The sequence below is a fragment of the Oenanthe melanoleuca genome, chromosome 13, assembly GCF_029582105.1.
Source record: "Oenanthe melanoleuca isolate GR-GAL-2019-014 chromosome 13, OMel1.0, whole genome shotgun sequence".
Classification (NCBI taxonomy): Eukaryota; Metazoa; Chordata; class Aves; order Passeriformes; family Muscicapidae; genus Oenanthe; species Oenanthe melanoleuca.
This window is the reverse complement of record NC_079347.1, coordinates 2716145-2732669: the sequence shown is the minus strand read 5'-3', so window position 1 is coordinate 2732669 and position 16525 is coordinate 2716145. Positions and strand designations below refer to the sequence as shown.

General features: G+C 46.5%; 1 protein-coding gene and 1 long non-coding RNA gene across 2 annotated transcripts; both read left to right on the top strand.

Moving 5' to 3' along the window:
• Window positions 1–5970: 5970 nt before the first annotated feature.
• On the top strand, window positions 5971–9186 carry EGR1 (early growth response 1). Its single transcript, XM_056502013.1, has 2 exons — window positions 5971–6408; window positions 6713–9186. The coding sequence occupies exons 1-2, from the start codon at window positions 6174–6176 to the stop codon at window positions 8008–8010; spliced, it is 1533 nt and encodes a 510-aa protein (XP_056357988.1). The 5' UTR covers window positions 5971–6173; the 3' UTR covers window positions 8011–9186.
• A 1576-nt stretch (window positions 9187–10762) lies between these two features.
• Window positions 10763–15895, top strand: LOC130258543 (uncharacterized). The gene is made up of 3 exons (XR_008841521.1): window positions 10763–10975; window positions 11517–11910; window positions 13083–15895. It is a non-coding gene; the product is annotated as an uncharacterized LOC130258543 (long non-coding RNA).
• The last annotated feature ends 630 nt before the right edge of the window (window positions 15896–16525 follow it).

Sequence of the window (16525 nt, the reverse complement as noted above, 5' to 3'; positions counted from 1 at the left end):
ACAGTTTAAGCAAATCCAAAATCAAGATAATGATACAGTCCAGATTTGAGCTATTTTAGTTACGAAGTGGAAGCTTGCCTCTAGTGATGTGTTTGTGTTATAACAATCACACTTCTTTCCTCAGCTTTTACAGTCAAAATGAAGAAAACCCTGTAAGTCTATCTCTATTCTAAGTACTATGAGGCTTTTCCTATTAGAAGATTGTGAATTTTAGCTTACTAGATACTTAAGCGTTGGTTTATCTTTCAGTACTCTGAAGTAATTTGCCTTCAAATTTTCTTTGAAGCAAGACTTGTGATTTAGTATGAAATTTTTGTCACAGATCAACGAAATATTTATTTGCGAAATAAAAGGTAAAAAATATATATTCAGAAACAATAACTTACTGAAGAGGTGGGGTGGGTGTTTAGGTAGTTAATATGACTGTGACTTTTTTTTGTCAAAGGATTTAAGGTTTTTTTAACATAATGCAAAGAAACCCCTTCATGTACCACTGAAGTTGAATATCTAAAAATAGAAGGAAGTGCAAATGGGAACGCTTAACAGAGTTTGTTCAATATAGGCACATTGTATTTCCTCTAATTTAAGAAGTACAAGAGGAGGTGTTTTCAAATTCTTGTATTTGGTAAAAAATAATTAATTTGGCTTCCTTAGTCTGAGAATAAGAAAAAGTGAATTGACCTGTTTTCATTGCAAGGGCCGAAGGTCTGTCTGCAATACAGGAGTCTGTAACACTGTAGTTGCTAGTTTGTGGGATTTGTTGTTGTGATGTCTAAAATTAATGGGTTTATTAGATTCGAATTTGATTTGTTTTGTAGCATACATAGTAACTGAAAATACTACAGTAAATGATAAAACAAAACAAAACACAAAAAACAAAAAAAAAAACCAAAAAAAAAAATCCAAGAAAACCACTACTGCTCTTCCCTCCCTTCTCTACTCACCTGGAAAATGCAAAAAAAATCTAGAAGCAGCATTACGTGGTCTGAGCTGTGAATCAGGTCCAGCGTGCATATAGTACTCTGGATGCATTGCTGTGTATTTGTACTCTGCATAACACAGCATTTCATAGAATTGTTATTGTGATTAAGCACAGATAGAGTTCTCAGTCTTGGTGGTGAGTAACAATACAACACAACATGTAATTTGTAAGTCTAGCTAGAAGGGGAAATTATTTCCTTTAAGAATACTGTAGTCCTTGTACTTCAGTAATCTTCCACTGTGGTATTTCTTCATTCTCCTATCTATCTAACATGTCTTGAATTACCACCAAGTCAGTTCAAAATATTTTCACTTCTCCCCTGCCTGCATTAACCATTCAGAGAAAACAGTGGTGTTTAGCTGTCCACAAATCCAAAACTATTCTGTAACAAGTATATGCAGTTTTTGTAGCACCTGGAATTAACAGTTTGAAACCAGTTGCTTATAAACTGTCAGCATTGGTGATGTAACAGAGCAACACAGTATAACTACTTTGCTCTAATCCAAAGATTTTATGCTCAGTCTATGATAATGTCCTCACCATCTTTCCTGTGGTAAAATTCCTTCAGTCATCCACATTTGTGGAAGGTTCTGTGTCTCAATAATGGAAACAAAAGATGGAGGAAAATTGTGAAGGATACCAGTTAACCTAAGAAATTGGCCTTTCCTGGCTCACATATAAAATGCAGAAAACTCCAAACAAAACTTGTCCCCTGGCTACAGGACACTAAACATCAGTTCAAGCAGCATCCCTGGCATTAAATTAGATCTGGTTCCTCAGATAATAGTGAGATCCTTTGCTGATATCATGATGTAGTTGTCATGGTTACAAAAGGACCAGGTGCTAAACACAAAGTATCAGAAAGATCCAAACAGAAAAGATCACAGAGCAGAAAAGATGATTTGGAGATCAGAAAAAAATAAAGGGAATGGTGGCAGCAACTAGGAAATTCAACTGGAAATAAGAGGAAAGGAAGTTCAAAGGTAGATAATCAGAGATGTTTGATCCAGAAGCAGACCTTGAGGGAACTTGACATGCTTATGTTTACAATTAATGAAAAGCCTTCAAAGAGAAGTCTGGAAACAATATTCCCTAGCAAAAGTCCCTTTTGGCTTATTCTCTTTGAAGCTTGGCACGTTATATCTTAAGAGTGTACTGTGGAAGACAGAGTTATGTTCTGATCCTGAAGCACAGAAAGTGAATTTTCCCCCCAAGATAATAAAACTAATGGCATAGGTGAAAAATAGAGGTAACATTATATGATGTTGGACATGAGACTTGCATAGAGGATTCCAGACTCTGTGCCTGCTCCTGTTGACGTTTCGGGCAAGTTCTGTTTGAAAGATGCAGATGTCCAAGATGTTCTTCTCTGCCCTGCTTTTGAGGCAGTAAAGATTTAGGTGCCCTTTTTTTTAAAGTTTGTGAAAACTAATTGAACCTTTTGTTCTGATGAAGAGAGTATCTGAGATAATAAAGTGAACCTTTTTTAGCAGGATGTGAATTAATATAACAATGATTCCCTGAGCAAGTGGGTTGGGCTCTTCAATTAATTCCTGCAGCAAGATGGGAAATCAAGTTTCCATGGATACTAAGCCAGCAGCAGCACTGACACTCACAGCAATTACAAGCTTAGTTTCCCTAAAGCTTGCTTCCTAAGGAGAATCTATTCCCCCCCACCCCCTGTATTCTGTATTTTCAAATAAAAATTTGAAGACAGACGGACATTTAAGGAACAGTTAGAGACAAAAAATACTGTCCCCTTACCTAGAAAATTGTGTACAAGAAAAGCAAGTGACTTGCATAATTTAAAGTACAAGTTGGAAAGACCTGGAAGTAAGCTCATAATGAAAGCAGCAATTAACAAAAAGTATCTGAGACATAAAACTGTAATTGTGTAGAAACATATTTCATAAAGGCACCGTGATTCTTTTGGCACCACAGCACAACAGATTAGTTTGAATTTAAAAAAGTGAAAAACACTGAAAGTTATGCTGAGGCTGAATATAAAATTGTACCAGCCTCTACTAATAAAGCAAACAAAACAAAGCCAAGGATTTGTCTCAGGCAATTTTTAATTTGGAGCTATTCTCTCTTCTCATTCCCTGACCCCATACCATTCCAAGGACACTCTGTGTCCTGGGAACAGGATTCCTCTCACTGAAATGTATTGAGAGACAACAACTACATTTGATAATGATGGACTTTCAAGGAGACCCAGTGTATCGCACATGTTTAATCACTAGACAATCAGAGCTGTTAAGTTTTCAAGTAAAATTGTGACCGATACAGTGGTTTACATTTCTGTGCTTTCACTAGGAGCATTAAGGGAAGTGTTAGAAATTTATTAAAATACTGCCATTTTGGAAAGACATTTCAAATACTGGTCTATAGCAGCAAATTCCTTGGAAGTTGGAATTATACCTAGAAAAAAACCCAAATGTCTGGCTAGATGAACTAAACAGACATTGAATCTCAAGAGTAAAAATATAACACCTTTAATGTAATTCTTACTTACCTAATGTTGCACTCAGAAAATGGAACACAGAACAGGGGTTTGGAAAACTTGTAACAACAGTCAATTTCCTAGCTCTGTGCAAAGCTTGTAAGTCATCCACAGCCTCTCCAGTAGTTCCCTGAAGCCAGCAAGCCTCACTAGAATGGTGCAACGTGGCAAAACAGTCTTTATTACTCTAAGTTTTGTGCAGCTCAAGCTAATTATACTGCTTTGTCTGCAACTCTTAAAGCAGGTCTCTTGTTTTCTCTTACACAAATTGATAAATTAGAATTACATGGATAAAAATGAAGGTAGTTGAAAAGAAAAACAGGAATATATTTCTTCATCTGTGATTTCAAATTTTGACAAAAAAACCAAATTTGTCTGAACTATGCACTTCAGTTAAAAAAAGGAAAAGCTCCAAATCACATTTGCAAAATAGATGTTTGATCTGGTGCACTGAAAACTAGTACGATTTCTCTCCATAAAGAGTAAGAACAGATATGTAGCAGCTGCCATTGAGTAATAGCTGCAGATAAGCAGAAGCTACTACGTTTTTCCTGGAGGCATTGTTTTGCTACAGCCCATCAGTGATTTTAAGGTGGAAATGCATCAGTGTGGGAGGCACTGCACAGTGTTACTGGCAAGGCACGATCCTAAATAGAGCAACTCAGTTAAAAGCCGTACACATGGCAAAAGTCTAAATATTCTATAAAAGCGGGCAGAGCCCTGCCGTTGCTCACAACTGAATATAAATCACAAAGGCGGTAGTGCCTAGTAGTTGATACTGCTGCCTTCCCACGGCAAAAGAAGGCCGCCTGGCATAAAGCGCTGTGTGGCGTGGCCCGGCTCGGCTCGGCGCCAGGATTTCGGCGGGGAAGAGCCAGCTCTGCAACCGACCTCGAGTGGCGCTGCGGGCGGTGCCCCGAGCGAACGGGCCTACACCACAAGAGGAGCCAAGTCGCCTGCGGTTACGCTCCGTCTCTGCGGCAGAACATGGAACCGCAGACGGCGGCGAGCCGGCGCCCCGTTAAGTCTCGCGCTGCACCTGACGATGGAGCGAGCGAGCGCCGCTGAGCTTCAGGCTCGGTCACCGCGGCCAGGCCCGCCCGAGCACGGGGCTGCTTCAGGCCGGAGCACCGGGCCCGCCCGAGCAACCGGCTGCAGGCGGCAGCGCCGGCCCCGCCCCCGGGCCCGGACACTGCGGGGAAGCCCTCGCCGCTATGGCCGCGCACGCGCACTGCGGGCGCACTGCGTCGCCGGTGCCGCCTGGCGCAGCGCCAGGGGAGCCCCACGCGCCGGCAGCGGGGCTGCCCGGGCGGGGCGGGGCGGCGGCCGCGGAGAGCGACTATTTATAGCGCGGGAGGCTCCCGCGGCCCGGGGAGCTCGGTTCTTCTGCGGCTCCTCGGCGTGCGGGATGCGTCGTACAGACGGCTGAGGGTTCCATGCGGAACCGGTGCAGGGCGCAGCCAGCGCTTTCCGGGGAGGGCAGGAAAGAGCTGTAGCCGTGTCAGGGGACAGTCCTAAGGCCGCGAGAGCACAATCTCTAGCTCTGTCACTTTTCATCGCTGTGAAGTCAGTGGTGGCTGCGGCCACGTGGTACCTGAGGCTCCCTGTTTATCAGTGTCCCGTTCTCCGCTACGTGAAGGAGGCGCACGGAGCCGGAGTCTGTCCCCGTCTAGCACTACGGGCAGACCTCACAGGTCGATCCCGGCAGGCCGCTGGAATCCCGGAGATTCCCCTTTTCCGGGAGCGGACAGCTTCTGTCTTGGGCGCGCTGCCAGCACCCAGAAAACTCCACACGGAGGCTGCCGCGGGCGCGGCGCCGCTGACCGTGAGCCGCCGGCGCTTGGCTCCTCCGCGGAGACGGAGGGGAGGCGAGTAGTGCGAGCTGAGCAAACGGGGTGGGGGCGAACTCTGCCCCCGAAAACACGGCGGCGACCCCAAGATCTGCCGGCAGCTCTCCGAGGTTCCTGCGCCACTCTCCCGGCAGCAGCCTCACTCTTCCGCGGCCCGGGGCTTCCGCGCGCTCCTGTTGCCTGGGGGCGGGCGCGCGCCCGGCTGCAGACAGGCTCTGCGCCCCCCCAACCCGGGGCCGGAATCGCCATATAAGGAGCGGGAAGTCTCCGCCGGAATCGGGACTTATAAGGTTGTTTCCTAATATGGAAAGTACGGCAGGGGCTTCCGGCGGGCTGGCCGGGGCCGGCGGGAGCCGGGGACCCCGTCTCCCGGGACCAGCGGTGCTCCGGCAGAGCTGCGACAGCGCTGCCCATGGCGGGGGGCAGACCTGCCCCGGGCATGGGGCCCTCAGCCCAGGGCGGGCGGGGCCCCCCGGCCCGGCTTTCCCCGGTGCCAGGCTCTGACGCCCGGAGGGGTCCTCCGGCCAGCATCCATATAAGGGCTTCCTGCTTTCCATATATGGCCATGTACGTCAGGGCTGGGGCGGGCTGCGGCCGGTGAGACCCGATATATAGAGGCGGTGTCGGGGCGGGCGGGGAGCCGAGCGCTTCCAGCGGGCAGAGCCGGGGGGAGCCCCGGGCGGGCGGGCGGGTGAGCCGAGCGCTTTCAGCGGGCAGCGCCGGGGAGACAGAGGCGCAGGGCGCAGAGCAGGCGACGGCCGCCTCGTCGCAGCCGGCCCGTCCGCCGGGCCCGCGGCGGCAGCGCCATCACCCGTCAGAGTCGGAGCCCGGCGCCCTCATGGCCGCGGCCAAGGCAGAGATGCAGCTCCTGCCCTCGCTGCAGATCTCCGAACCCTTTGGCGCCTTCCCGCACTCACCCCCCGCCATGGACACTCACTATCCCAAGCTGGAGGAGATGATGCTGCTCAGCGGCGGGGGCCCGCAGTTCCTTGCCCCGCCCGGGGCACCCGAGAGTGCGGGCTTCGGCGCTGCCGGGGAGCCCGGAGAGCAGCACTTCGAGCACCTCGCGGCAGGTAAGAGCGCTGACCTCGCCCTGGCGGGCGGGGAGTCCCGGTCTGCAGCGGGGGCAGCGACGGCTGCGGGAATTCCGCGTTGCAGCGTCGCCTCTGTCCCGGCGGCCGCGCGGGGGGATTCTCCTGTGTGCGTCAGCGGCTCCGGACTAGCTGCGGCTGGAGACCAGCCAGAGACGCTGCAATATGTTACGCTCAGTTAGTCATTAACCAGAATCTGGGTTTGCGCCGTGAGAGGGATGGCTCGCGAAGCACCGGCAGCAGCTGCAGTGGCTTCTGGAATTAATCGCTATTCCTCTCTTTGCAGACACTTTTCCCGAAATCTCCCTGAACAACGAGAAAACCCTGCCAGAAACCAGCTATCCCAACCAAACGACGCGACTTCCGCCGATAACCTACACGGGGCGCTTCTCCTTAGAGCCAGCTCCCAACAGCAGCAACCCCCTATGGCCAGAGCCCCTCTTCAGCCTCGTCAGTGGGCTGGTGGGCATGGCTAATGCACCTCCCACCTCTACGCCTACTTCGTCATCACCATCATCCTCCTCGCAGAGCTCCCCACTGAGCTGTTCTGTCCAAGCCAGCGAGAACAATCCAATTTATTCCGCTGCACCAACATTTCCCAATTCCAGCTCCGACATTTTCCCTGAATCCCAGACCCAGTCCTTCCCCAACCCCTCTGGAGCCCCCATCCAGTATCCACCTCCAGCTTATCCAACTGCTAAAACCAACTTTCAGGTGCCAATGATCCCGGATTACTTGTTCCCTCAGCAACAGGGTGAGCTCAGTCTTGTTCCAGCTGATCAGAAGCCCTTCCCAGCCCTTGAGACCAGAGCACAGCAGCCTTCCCTCACACCACTGTCCACTATTAAGGCATTTGCTACGCAGACTGGCTCCCAAGAGTTGAAGACCCTCAACACTAATTATCAGTCCCAGCTGATCAAGCCCAGCAGGATGAGGAAATACCCAAACCGTCCGAGCAAGACACCTCCTCATGAGCGTCCCTATGCCTGCCCAGTGGAGTCCTGTGACCGGAGGTTTTCACGATCTGATGAGCTAACGCGGCACATTCGCATCCACACGGGACAGAAACCTTTCCAGTGCCGCATTTGCATGCGGAACTTCAGCAGGAGTGACCACTTGACTACGCACATCCGCACACACACAGGAGAGAAGCCGTTTGCTTGTGACATTTGTGGCAGAAAGTTTGCCAGAAGTGATGAGAGGAAGAGGCACACTAAAATCCACCTCAGGCAGAAGGACAAGAAAGTGGAAAAGACAGCTCCAGCCTCAACTGCTTCCCCAGCTCCTGCCTATTCATCCTCTGTGACTACATCCTACCCTTCCTCCATCACCACCACTTATCCCTCCCCGGTGCGCACAGCGTATTCTTCTCCTGCTCCCTCCTCCTATCCCTCCCCTGCACACACCACATTCCCATCGCCCTCTATAGCAACCACTTACCCCTCTGGCACTGCCACTTTTCAGACCCAAGTGGCCACCTCCTTCTCATCTGCAGGAGTTGCCAACAATTTCAGCTCACAGGTGACCTCAGCACTTTCAGACATGAACTCAGCCTTTTCTCCAAGGACAATTGAGATCTGCTGAGAGAACCTACTGGAACAGGAGAATTCACCTTTTCCATTGGTATTATCAGGCATGGAGTCTCCAATTACTCCCACAACACCATACGTTGCAAGGCAATTTAGTTTAAACTTCAGCTGCCTGAATCAACTGCTGCTTAAGTTTTCCACCTCTGTTGAATGACTTAATTTGCATGGACTGTGGATATAAGTTCAATATAATTTCCCCCGTAAACAATAGTCTTTTATTAGGAAGAAAGGACTTTTTATTAAATATCTAGCTGATGTAAATTGTACATGTGCCATGGTTTTGCTTTCCTTTAGGTACTATTGATGTGGAAAAAAAAAAATCTCTGCATATTCATATTGTATAATTTGGAGTTTGCAGGCCCATAATTTTAAGTGTTAATTCTATTTCAGTGACAATGCTATAATGCGTTTCAAACTTCCTTGGGAACAGCACTTACTGTATTGAGCATGTTGGAGTGATGCTATGTAAATATCACCTGATGAGACACTCACATGTGGCAGAAGTTTTGTTTTAAAAGTTATAAGTCTTGGTGCCTTTTAGTGAAGCCTTGCTGACGTCATGCGTTTGTGTGAGTGGATGCTTTGCATCTTGCCTTAAAGTGGAAGGGATGTTACTCAAAGAATGTAAGGAAGAGCAGGGAATGGGTGGGGAGAGGAACAAGAGAAAGGGCCAGAGGATGGAATTTAAGCAAAAAAACCTCCACAAAACAAAATAAAATAAAATAAACAAAAAACAAAAAACAAAACAAAACAAAAAAAAACCCAAAAAAAACCCAACAACAAACCAGAAAAACAAAAAAAAAAAAACCACCCCAAACCAAAACAAACAAACAAACAAAAAAAACCCGAACCAAAAGAAAAAATACACCTCCCATCCTCTCCCCCCCCACACCTTTCAAAGTCTATTTTTGTAACAAAAATGTAAATTTATATATATATATTCAGGAGTTGGAATGTTGTAGTTACCTACTGAGTAGGCAGCAATTTTTGTATGTTATGAACATGCAGTTCTTTATTTTGTGGTTTATTTTTACTTTGTAATTGTGTTTGTTAAAATGAAAGTGACTGTTTGGCTTCTAAACACATTGAATGCGCTTTCCTGCCATTGGGATATTTGGTGTACAATACCCTTCAGAAAAAAATAAATAAAACATCAAATTGTGCAGGCTTACACTTTCCTTGAAATTACTACTTAGAAAGACTGCATCATAGCAATCCTGACTCTTTTAGTTGCTCCAAAGATACACATGCTGGGCTTTTCCAGGCCTCTGTTCCAGGCAGGTTGACTGGCAAGTTAAATATGCGGCTTCTGACTACCTGAGTATATAACTCATGTCAAAAGTCACAGAATTCCCCTTATGGGAGACAAGACAATGAAGGGTCTCCAAATGTTCTGCTTCAAAGAAGGCAAATAACATTATAAACAGGCAATGATAAAATTTTTGCCTGCAGCTGTTTCCCAAAGAACAAAGTAACAGTTGGAGTCAGATTATTCTGATTTGTGAGCACTGCTCTGTTCAGATGTATAGAATAAAATAGCTCAGTTGAAAGGGACTCAGGGCCTACAGTGAACATCTAGTCCAACTGCTATTAAGGATACATATATTACAATGTACAAATGTTTCTTCAATACTGATAGGTTTGAGGCACTGAACACCTCTTTGGGAACCCTGTTCCATTTGACTACTCCCTCAGTAAAGAAATGTTTCCTAATGTGAAGTCTGAACATCTGCTAATGGAGCTTTGAGCTACTCCTGCATGTCATATCCTGCCACTGGATACCACAGGGGAAGATCAGTACACTCTCCTCTCCGCTTTTCCTCCTCAAAAAGATGTAGATGTTGATGTCTTTTCAAGCTCATCTCTGCTAACTCCTGGTCTAGCCTTCTGGAATTTTAATTGTGCTAAAAACTGACCAAGTAGGCTCCCAAGCAATGCCTGACGAACATGAGAATGCCCCAGGTTCTCCAGAGCACTTTGAAATGAGCAGTGATGGTGATTTCAATGCCTACAGAGGCAAAAAGAAGACAGATTATCTTTGGTGCATTGCGTGAAAAGTGGTCCAAGTCAGGCAGTAGTGCTTGGCTATGCAGGAATGAAGGCGAGTGCACCCTTGCTAGCGTAACATAAACAAATGCATAAGGTCTTCTGCATCCACTATTTTCATGGCCTTTGTTCCATTAATCGAAATCAGATTTCAGGGGAAAAAAAATGCTTTGTGAGAAAGCATTGCCCATACATTTTCTGCAAGATTTTTCATTTTTTGTTGGCCTGAAGCCAGGATTTCTGATTCTTAAAAAGTTTGATTCTAGTCCAATTAGTAGAAGGAGTCGATTTCAAGGAGGTTGATCCCAAGGAAACAGCAGGCATTGTCACTGGCCGGGAAAACCCTCTCCCTGTAGGAGGTGCGGCTGCCGTGAAGGAACCGAAGACTTCTCGCTTTTTCGTTCACGCGCAGAAGTTCCATTTGCTCGGAACTAAACTTCGGCTGCTTGTGATTTAAAGCCCAGTTCAAAACTGGCCACTACCGACTGTAAGGGCCGCCCGGCTGGGCTCGGAGGAGACGACCCCCGCCCGCCGGGCCCCAGCGCCGGGGGCGGTCCCAGCTGGACACGAGCACCGCCCCCGTGGCGTCCGGAACCCCGCCGACCATATTTGGAGTTTCCTCCACGCCTTTTATGGCCCTTCCGTGGCCCAAAAAAGGAGTTTCCTGCTCAGGTCTTCCGGGGCTGCGTTGCGCAGCCGCCAGGATGCTACAGCGCACTGTTCCTCCTCCTCCTCCTCCTTCTCCCCCTCTTCCCCCGCCGCTCCCCTCCCGCCGCGTCCCCCGGGCTGCGGGCCCGCCCGGCCGCGGGGCTGCGCTGGAGCACGGGCCGGCCATCCGCGCTTCCTCGCTGCTGCTTCCTGTTCGTTTTCGTTGATAGCGACTGAGTCGCTCTTCATACACGCCTGCGAGATAGGTAGGATGCGGTCTAACTTGGGGAGTGATGCAGAGGCCAGTGCCCTTGTCCACCCAGGCTTTTGCTCTGCAGACCCTTTCTGTAAGCGACTGTTCACGTGGGGAAGTGTGGATACTCGTCGACTAGGTTTAATTGTGCTTTAACTGCATTGGAGAGAAATGATTCTTCGATTTTCTTTCCCGTTAGAAATTAGGAGCTAAAAATTAGTTCGGGCATACTCGGAGCAGCTCTAATACTGGCAGCCAAGTCAAATTTCTGTTCGATTTGTATCAAATGTGGGTTTAAATCTGGGACCAATAAATTCCCTGGATAGGAAAGTCCTTGAAGTAACCAAGTAACCAAACTGAGCCGAGAATTCCAAGCATTGTGTTCTTATGATTCTTCATACAGTATCTAAATAATTAATATTGAGTTCTGATAGCATTAAGTGGATTTATTAGAGGGGCAGAAATGTTTTTTCACCTGGAAGTGTGTTGAGATAATCAACACTCCTTATGTCAGAATTAATTGGTCTTCCTTTATTTTCCTTTTTTCTTTCTAGATTGTGGAAAATTGAGGAGAATATTTGGGATAAAGAAATGAAATGCTCGAGGGAAGCTTGATGCTCCCAAATGCTTTAGGGATCTGCAGCTTCTTAACTGCACCAGTAATTGCAGCTCCCACAGAATCCTTCCAGAGCTGGAAGGGACAGGGAAGACAATTCCAGGAGCAGTGGGAAGTGCTTTCTTCGGGGTCTGGACGGCGCTGAGGTTGGAACGAGTTCCCGGTATTTCTTGTGCCTCTCCTGTTTCCACCCAGGACTAGGTTGGTCTTCCGTAAGTGGCTGCAGTTCCCTGAAGGTGGGAGGAAGCCTGTGCTGGAGAGTGGGAGAAATGTTCCTGCTGGTTGCTGTGTCCTCAGTGGGCAGAGTTCTCTGACCATGGCCAGATGGGTTGGTGAGTATTGAATCAGTCCTGCCTCCTTTTGGCTGAGTTGTTTAATTGAGTCATCACTGCTTTTAGCTGGCTTTTGTTCAGTTTCTTTTTTACAGGTATCTTGTTTTGGTTGTGACATTGCCAAACCCTTAAGTTTGCTAAATGAACCCTGAAAAAGTTCAACAAACCAATCCTGAGAGAATTGGGGATTGGCTAGCTGGGATCTTATGGCCCTTTTTAAGGCTACATTGGATTTACCCCAATTTTGGTGCCAAGGGAAACTCCAAGTTAACACTGATCAAAATATGAACCAGTTCTCATCAAACTCAGCTTTCCAAACATTGAATTAGGAACAGAAATGATGGGAATGCCCTTGGCAGAAAAGCACCTGTGAAGCAAAGCAGGCTTAAAACGCCTTTGAGCAGGAAATCCAAGAGAAATGGCTGCTGGCTCCTGGCATCCTGGGCAGCCTTCAGGTGGGAGGAGCCTTCTGAGATCACAGTACCCAGTGAAGAGGCCGCCGCTGTCCCCTGTCCCTGAGTGCCACGTCCGCATGGCTTTCGATCCCTCTGGGGATGGGCATGGGCATCCACCACGCCCTGGGGTAGCTGTGCCAGGCCTGGACAGCCTTTCCACAATGAGACTTCCCCTACATCCAGCCTTTCCTTCCCCTGGGATCACGTGAGGCCATTTCCTTGCCCTGGGTCTCACAGTGGATGCCCTGAGCAGCCATGACCCCAACATGAGAGCGGCTGCATATTTTGTCCTGGCTTCTTTCCATTCCCATCTGGAAGGGCCTTGCTTTCGAGGGAAGAGCCAGGTAAGGCTCAGCTTCATTGCCAGTTTGGCAGGTGAGACCTTATATGTCATGGACCTGTGGGGGAGAGATGTTGCCTTGCTCATCCACCTACATGTGTGGTGAGACAGCTAAAAGAAGCATTTTATCATCGCTCTCTCCCCTTGTTTCTCCTCTGTTGCTTTGTGTTTCCTCCTGTTACAATCTGTGGACAGAGAAAGTGGGAAATGTGTTTTAGAAATTCTTGGGGATTTTGCTTGTAGGAACAGAAATGCTGATGAAATTGATATTTGACCTATATGGCCTATGAAATGTCCCAGAAGCTGACTGATGTGTTCATGCTCCTGTTGTGTTCATTTGGGCTGTGGCTCAGGCTTCTCTCCCTGGACTCTTGGAGTTGCTGTATCTCTTGGATGCTGTGCAGAATGGAATCAAGCAGCCAAACCTCAGGGTCACCTTCTCCCTGACCCTCTACATTGCTTGTGTGGCACAGCAGATGCTGAAGCCAGGTACAGGAACTTCCTGCTTGTGTCTCTGCTGGGGTGGAAAACGGAGCCTTGGGGAATGTTGATCTCCTCAGCTGCTCTGTGCTCATGCACTCTTGACTGAGCTTTTCATTCTGGGGAATAGAAGGGGAGGGATGGCCAGCAATGTAATGAGCCTCAGAGCAAAGGCCTTCTGCAGTTCCTGGCCTGTTCTCCCAGCTTGGAACTCTGCGCAGTGCAGCTTCCACTTATTGCTGTCCATGGTTGTGGATTGGGAACATTGTCCTCCTCCACAGTGCCAGCTTTTTCTCTTCACAGAGGAGCACATGGACATAAAGGTAAACCAATTCCTTCTGTCACACCAGTATTTAGACCTGAGGAAAGTACCAGATTTTTTCCAGCTTTTCTACAGTTTTGATTTTGAGGTAAGAGTACCATTTTAGGTATCCAGTAATTCTTCAGAAATGTACAGAAAAAAGCCATTCTTCTCATTCTTCCGTAGTGGTTAATTAGAGGCATCTTTCTTTTTTTCATATTGGAATTAAAAATGTGATTTCTCTGGGGCTTTTGTTGTTTTCTTAATACTAACACACAATGAATTGTGCTGTGTATGCTCTGTGAGCACAATAATCAGAATATTCTGCCCCAGCTAGCCTACATTAATCTTTGAGGTTAGACTAGTAACATTGAGTTCAACTGAAGTATTTTAGGAACAGCAACTTCTAAAATTCCATTTCCACTGCATGTTTGGGTTGCAGACTGACTGTTCCTGATGGATGTTAATTATCATGCAGGAAAATCCATGGCGCTTGTATTTTCTTTTCTCAGGACTATGCTAGATCTGACCAAGCTGACAGAGTTCTTCAGCAACCTCAGCTCTGTGCTGGAATCCCATGCTGCTGTTGTTGAGTTTTAGGGAGATGAGGCGTTTCATGGCCCATGACAGCGTCCTGTCCAGCAGGGACCTGCTGCTGCTGCTGCACAAGTGGAGCCTTGTCAGCAAAGACCTGCAGCTGCAGGAGGAGCTGCAGGCCCTAGCCCAGAAGTGCCGAAACAAAGAATTGCTCAGTAAGTCCTAAAATACTTCAAGAAAGGCATATTTTGTTGCAGCTGTTACAGACCAACAGGACAAGTGAGGCAAACTTCTCTGGAAATAGTACTAATACCTTCTGTCAGATTGATGTAGCTGGAGGCAGGAGGGAAGGAAATGGAAAGGCATTTTTCCATGGAAGTGGAAAGGTTAGGGCTTTCATCTCCTTCCCCTGTGATTTAAATGGTATCAATTGAAGAAAACCCTGCTTTTTCCATGATGTCAGGGAGTCCCTATTTTCCATTCTTTTCCAGATCAAATAGGAGAACCTTGACAAAGCTCTTTTATGGATTTGAATTAAGGATAACTCCTACAGCTTAAATTGAGGGGGAACCCCAGTTGTCCCTCCTTTTTAAGGGTTTGAGTTGAGGGGAAAAAAATCCCCCTTTTTCCATCATTGGGGAGATTTAAAGTGAGGAAAAGCTCTCTTTTCCCAAAATTTTAGGGGATTACATCAAAAAGGAGAAGCCATTTATTTGCCATTGTATCAGTGGAAGTGGAGGTAACCGCCCCATTTCCTCTTTTCAAGGGGTTCACTTGAAGGAAGCTCTTTCCTTTTCAGCATTTTAAGGGTTTAAAATTGCATTTCGGGGCAGTTCTTCCTGTACCCTGGTACCATTCAGGTGAGAGAGAACCTGGCACATATGTAACCCTAACAGCCCCCCGGAATCTATTATTTTTCCCAGTTTTATTTATAATGTAGATAGCCCTAAATAGAGGTCCCAGTGAGACTTACACCATTCATCTCATTGCTATTCTTCTCCACCCAACTTAGTCACATGTGGAGTACTAAGACTAGCAGTCACTAAGGAATAATTATGCAACTTAATAAATTATCCAGCTTATATAGCTGTTCTGCTGAAACATAAAGTTTTACTTCTGACCAGATTTCTGCCCTTTTGCTGAAAGTAGTTGTAGCAGAAAAGAAAGCATTGTCATGTCCCTGAAGTGTTTTCTTCTATATTGAAGAAATACTCACCTTTCTCACCTTGAATTTAAGTCAGAGGAGCCAAAGAGCTGCAGCTCCTCTGAGACCTTTTATGCCTTGTGGGATTTGCTCCTCCTTTTTTGTGGGAATGAGAGGCGGGCCCAATTATATTAACCCCATATTATATTAACCCCAGCCTTTGCTAAGGGCCTCTAGGGGATCCCTTTCACTGCTTCACTCTCTCTTGTTCTTCTTTTTCTTTTTTGAAATGAATACTCAATATTTATGTAATATCTCTTACTCAATCCCTCTCCCTGTTCTGTCCTATTTTTTGCCTCTCTCTCTCACTTGCTGCCTGCATCTTTATTTCTCCTTTCTTCCTCTCCTTTTCCCTCTGTCCTGCACCATGACTGTGTTTCTTTGTCCCTGTCACTGTCCCTTTGCCTGTACCTGGGTGCACCTGCTGCCCAGTGCAAATATATATGCCAATTATATATTTGGTTTTTGTTCCCCTGTATTGTTCTGTGTTTGCACTTGCTGCTGCATTTCCATGCCTTGCTCTGTATGTAAATTCACCTTTAGCAGCGTGTCCATGGAGTGTACCTGTAATTGAATTGGTACCTGTACTTCCCTTTGTATACCTTGCTGTCTTTTGCTGTGAATAAAAACATTCATTCAATAAAGTTAAGTCACCCCTAGTCAGGATACCCCACTTCTTCCCCTTGGCTCCTGTCTTTCTTTGCTGTGATTTAGTCATTTTTTTCCCACTGTATTTCTTGCTTTGCTTCTCACTTTACCTTTTAGTCTATTTCTGACTGTGCTCTTCTGTTTCTAACTTTATTTTTTATTGCCTCTCTAACTCTGTCTTTATGTTTCTGTTTCTCACTGTTTCTAACTCTGTCTGTCTGTCTCTCTGGTTCTCTAACTCTATGGCTATTTCCTTATTTCCCTCTACCACTGTTCCTCTGAAAGTCTTTCTCTGTTTCTCTAACTCTGTTTTAATATTTTCTCCTAAACCTAACTCTGTTTTGCTCTCTCTGTTTCATATTTGCTCTAGCTTTAACTCTAACCCTGTTTCTATCTTTGTTTTCTATCTGTAAAATTAAAAAATCAGCAGTAGAAATTTTTAGGCTCCCTGTGAGAAAAAAAAAACAAAACAAAAAACAAACAAACAACCCACAAAAAACCCCCAGCAAAATACCTTACATTATTATTTAAATAAAAATATTTACACTTGAGGAGCCTGAAATGTTCTACTGCTGCACCAGACATACATATTTTTCCTTCTTTTTTATATGTACCAGGTAGGGCCCCTAATTAATACTCCAGATGGCAGT

Excerpts from the sequence above, each read along its gene's own strand:
- EGR1 (XM_056502013.1), top strand. The coding sequence starts at position 6,174 with ATGGCCGCGGCCAAGGCAGAGATGCAGCTCCTGCCCTCGCTGCAGATC. Across the intron at positions 6,409-6,712 it reads CTTCGAGCACCTCGCGGCAG|ACACTTTTCCCGAAATCTCC; the intron begins GTAAGAGCGCTG and ends CTCTCTTTGCAG.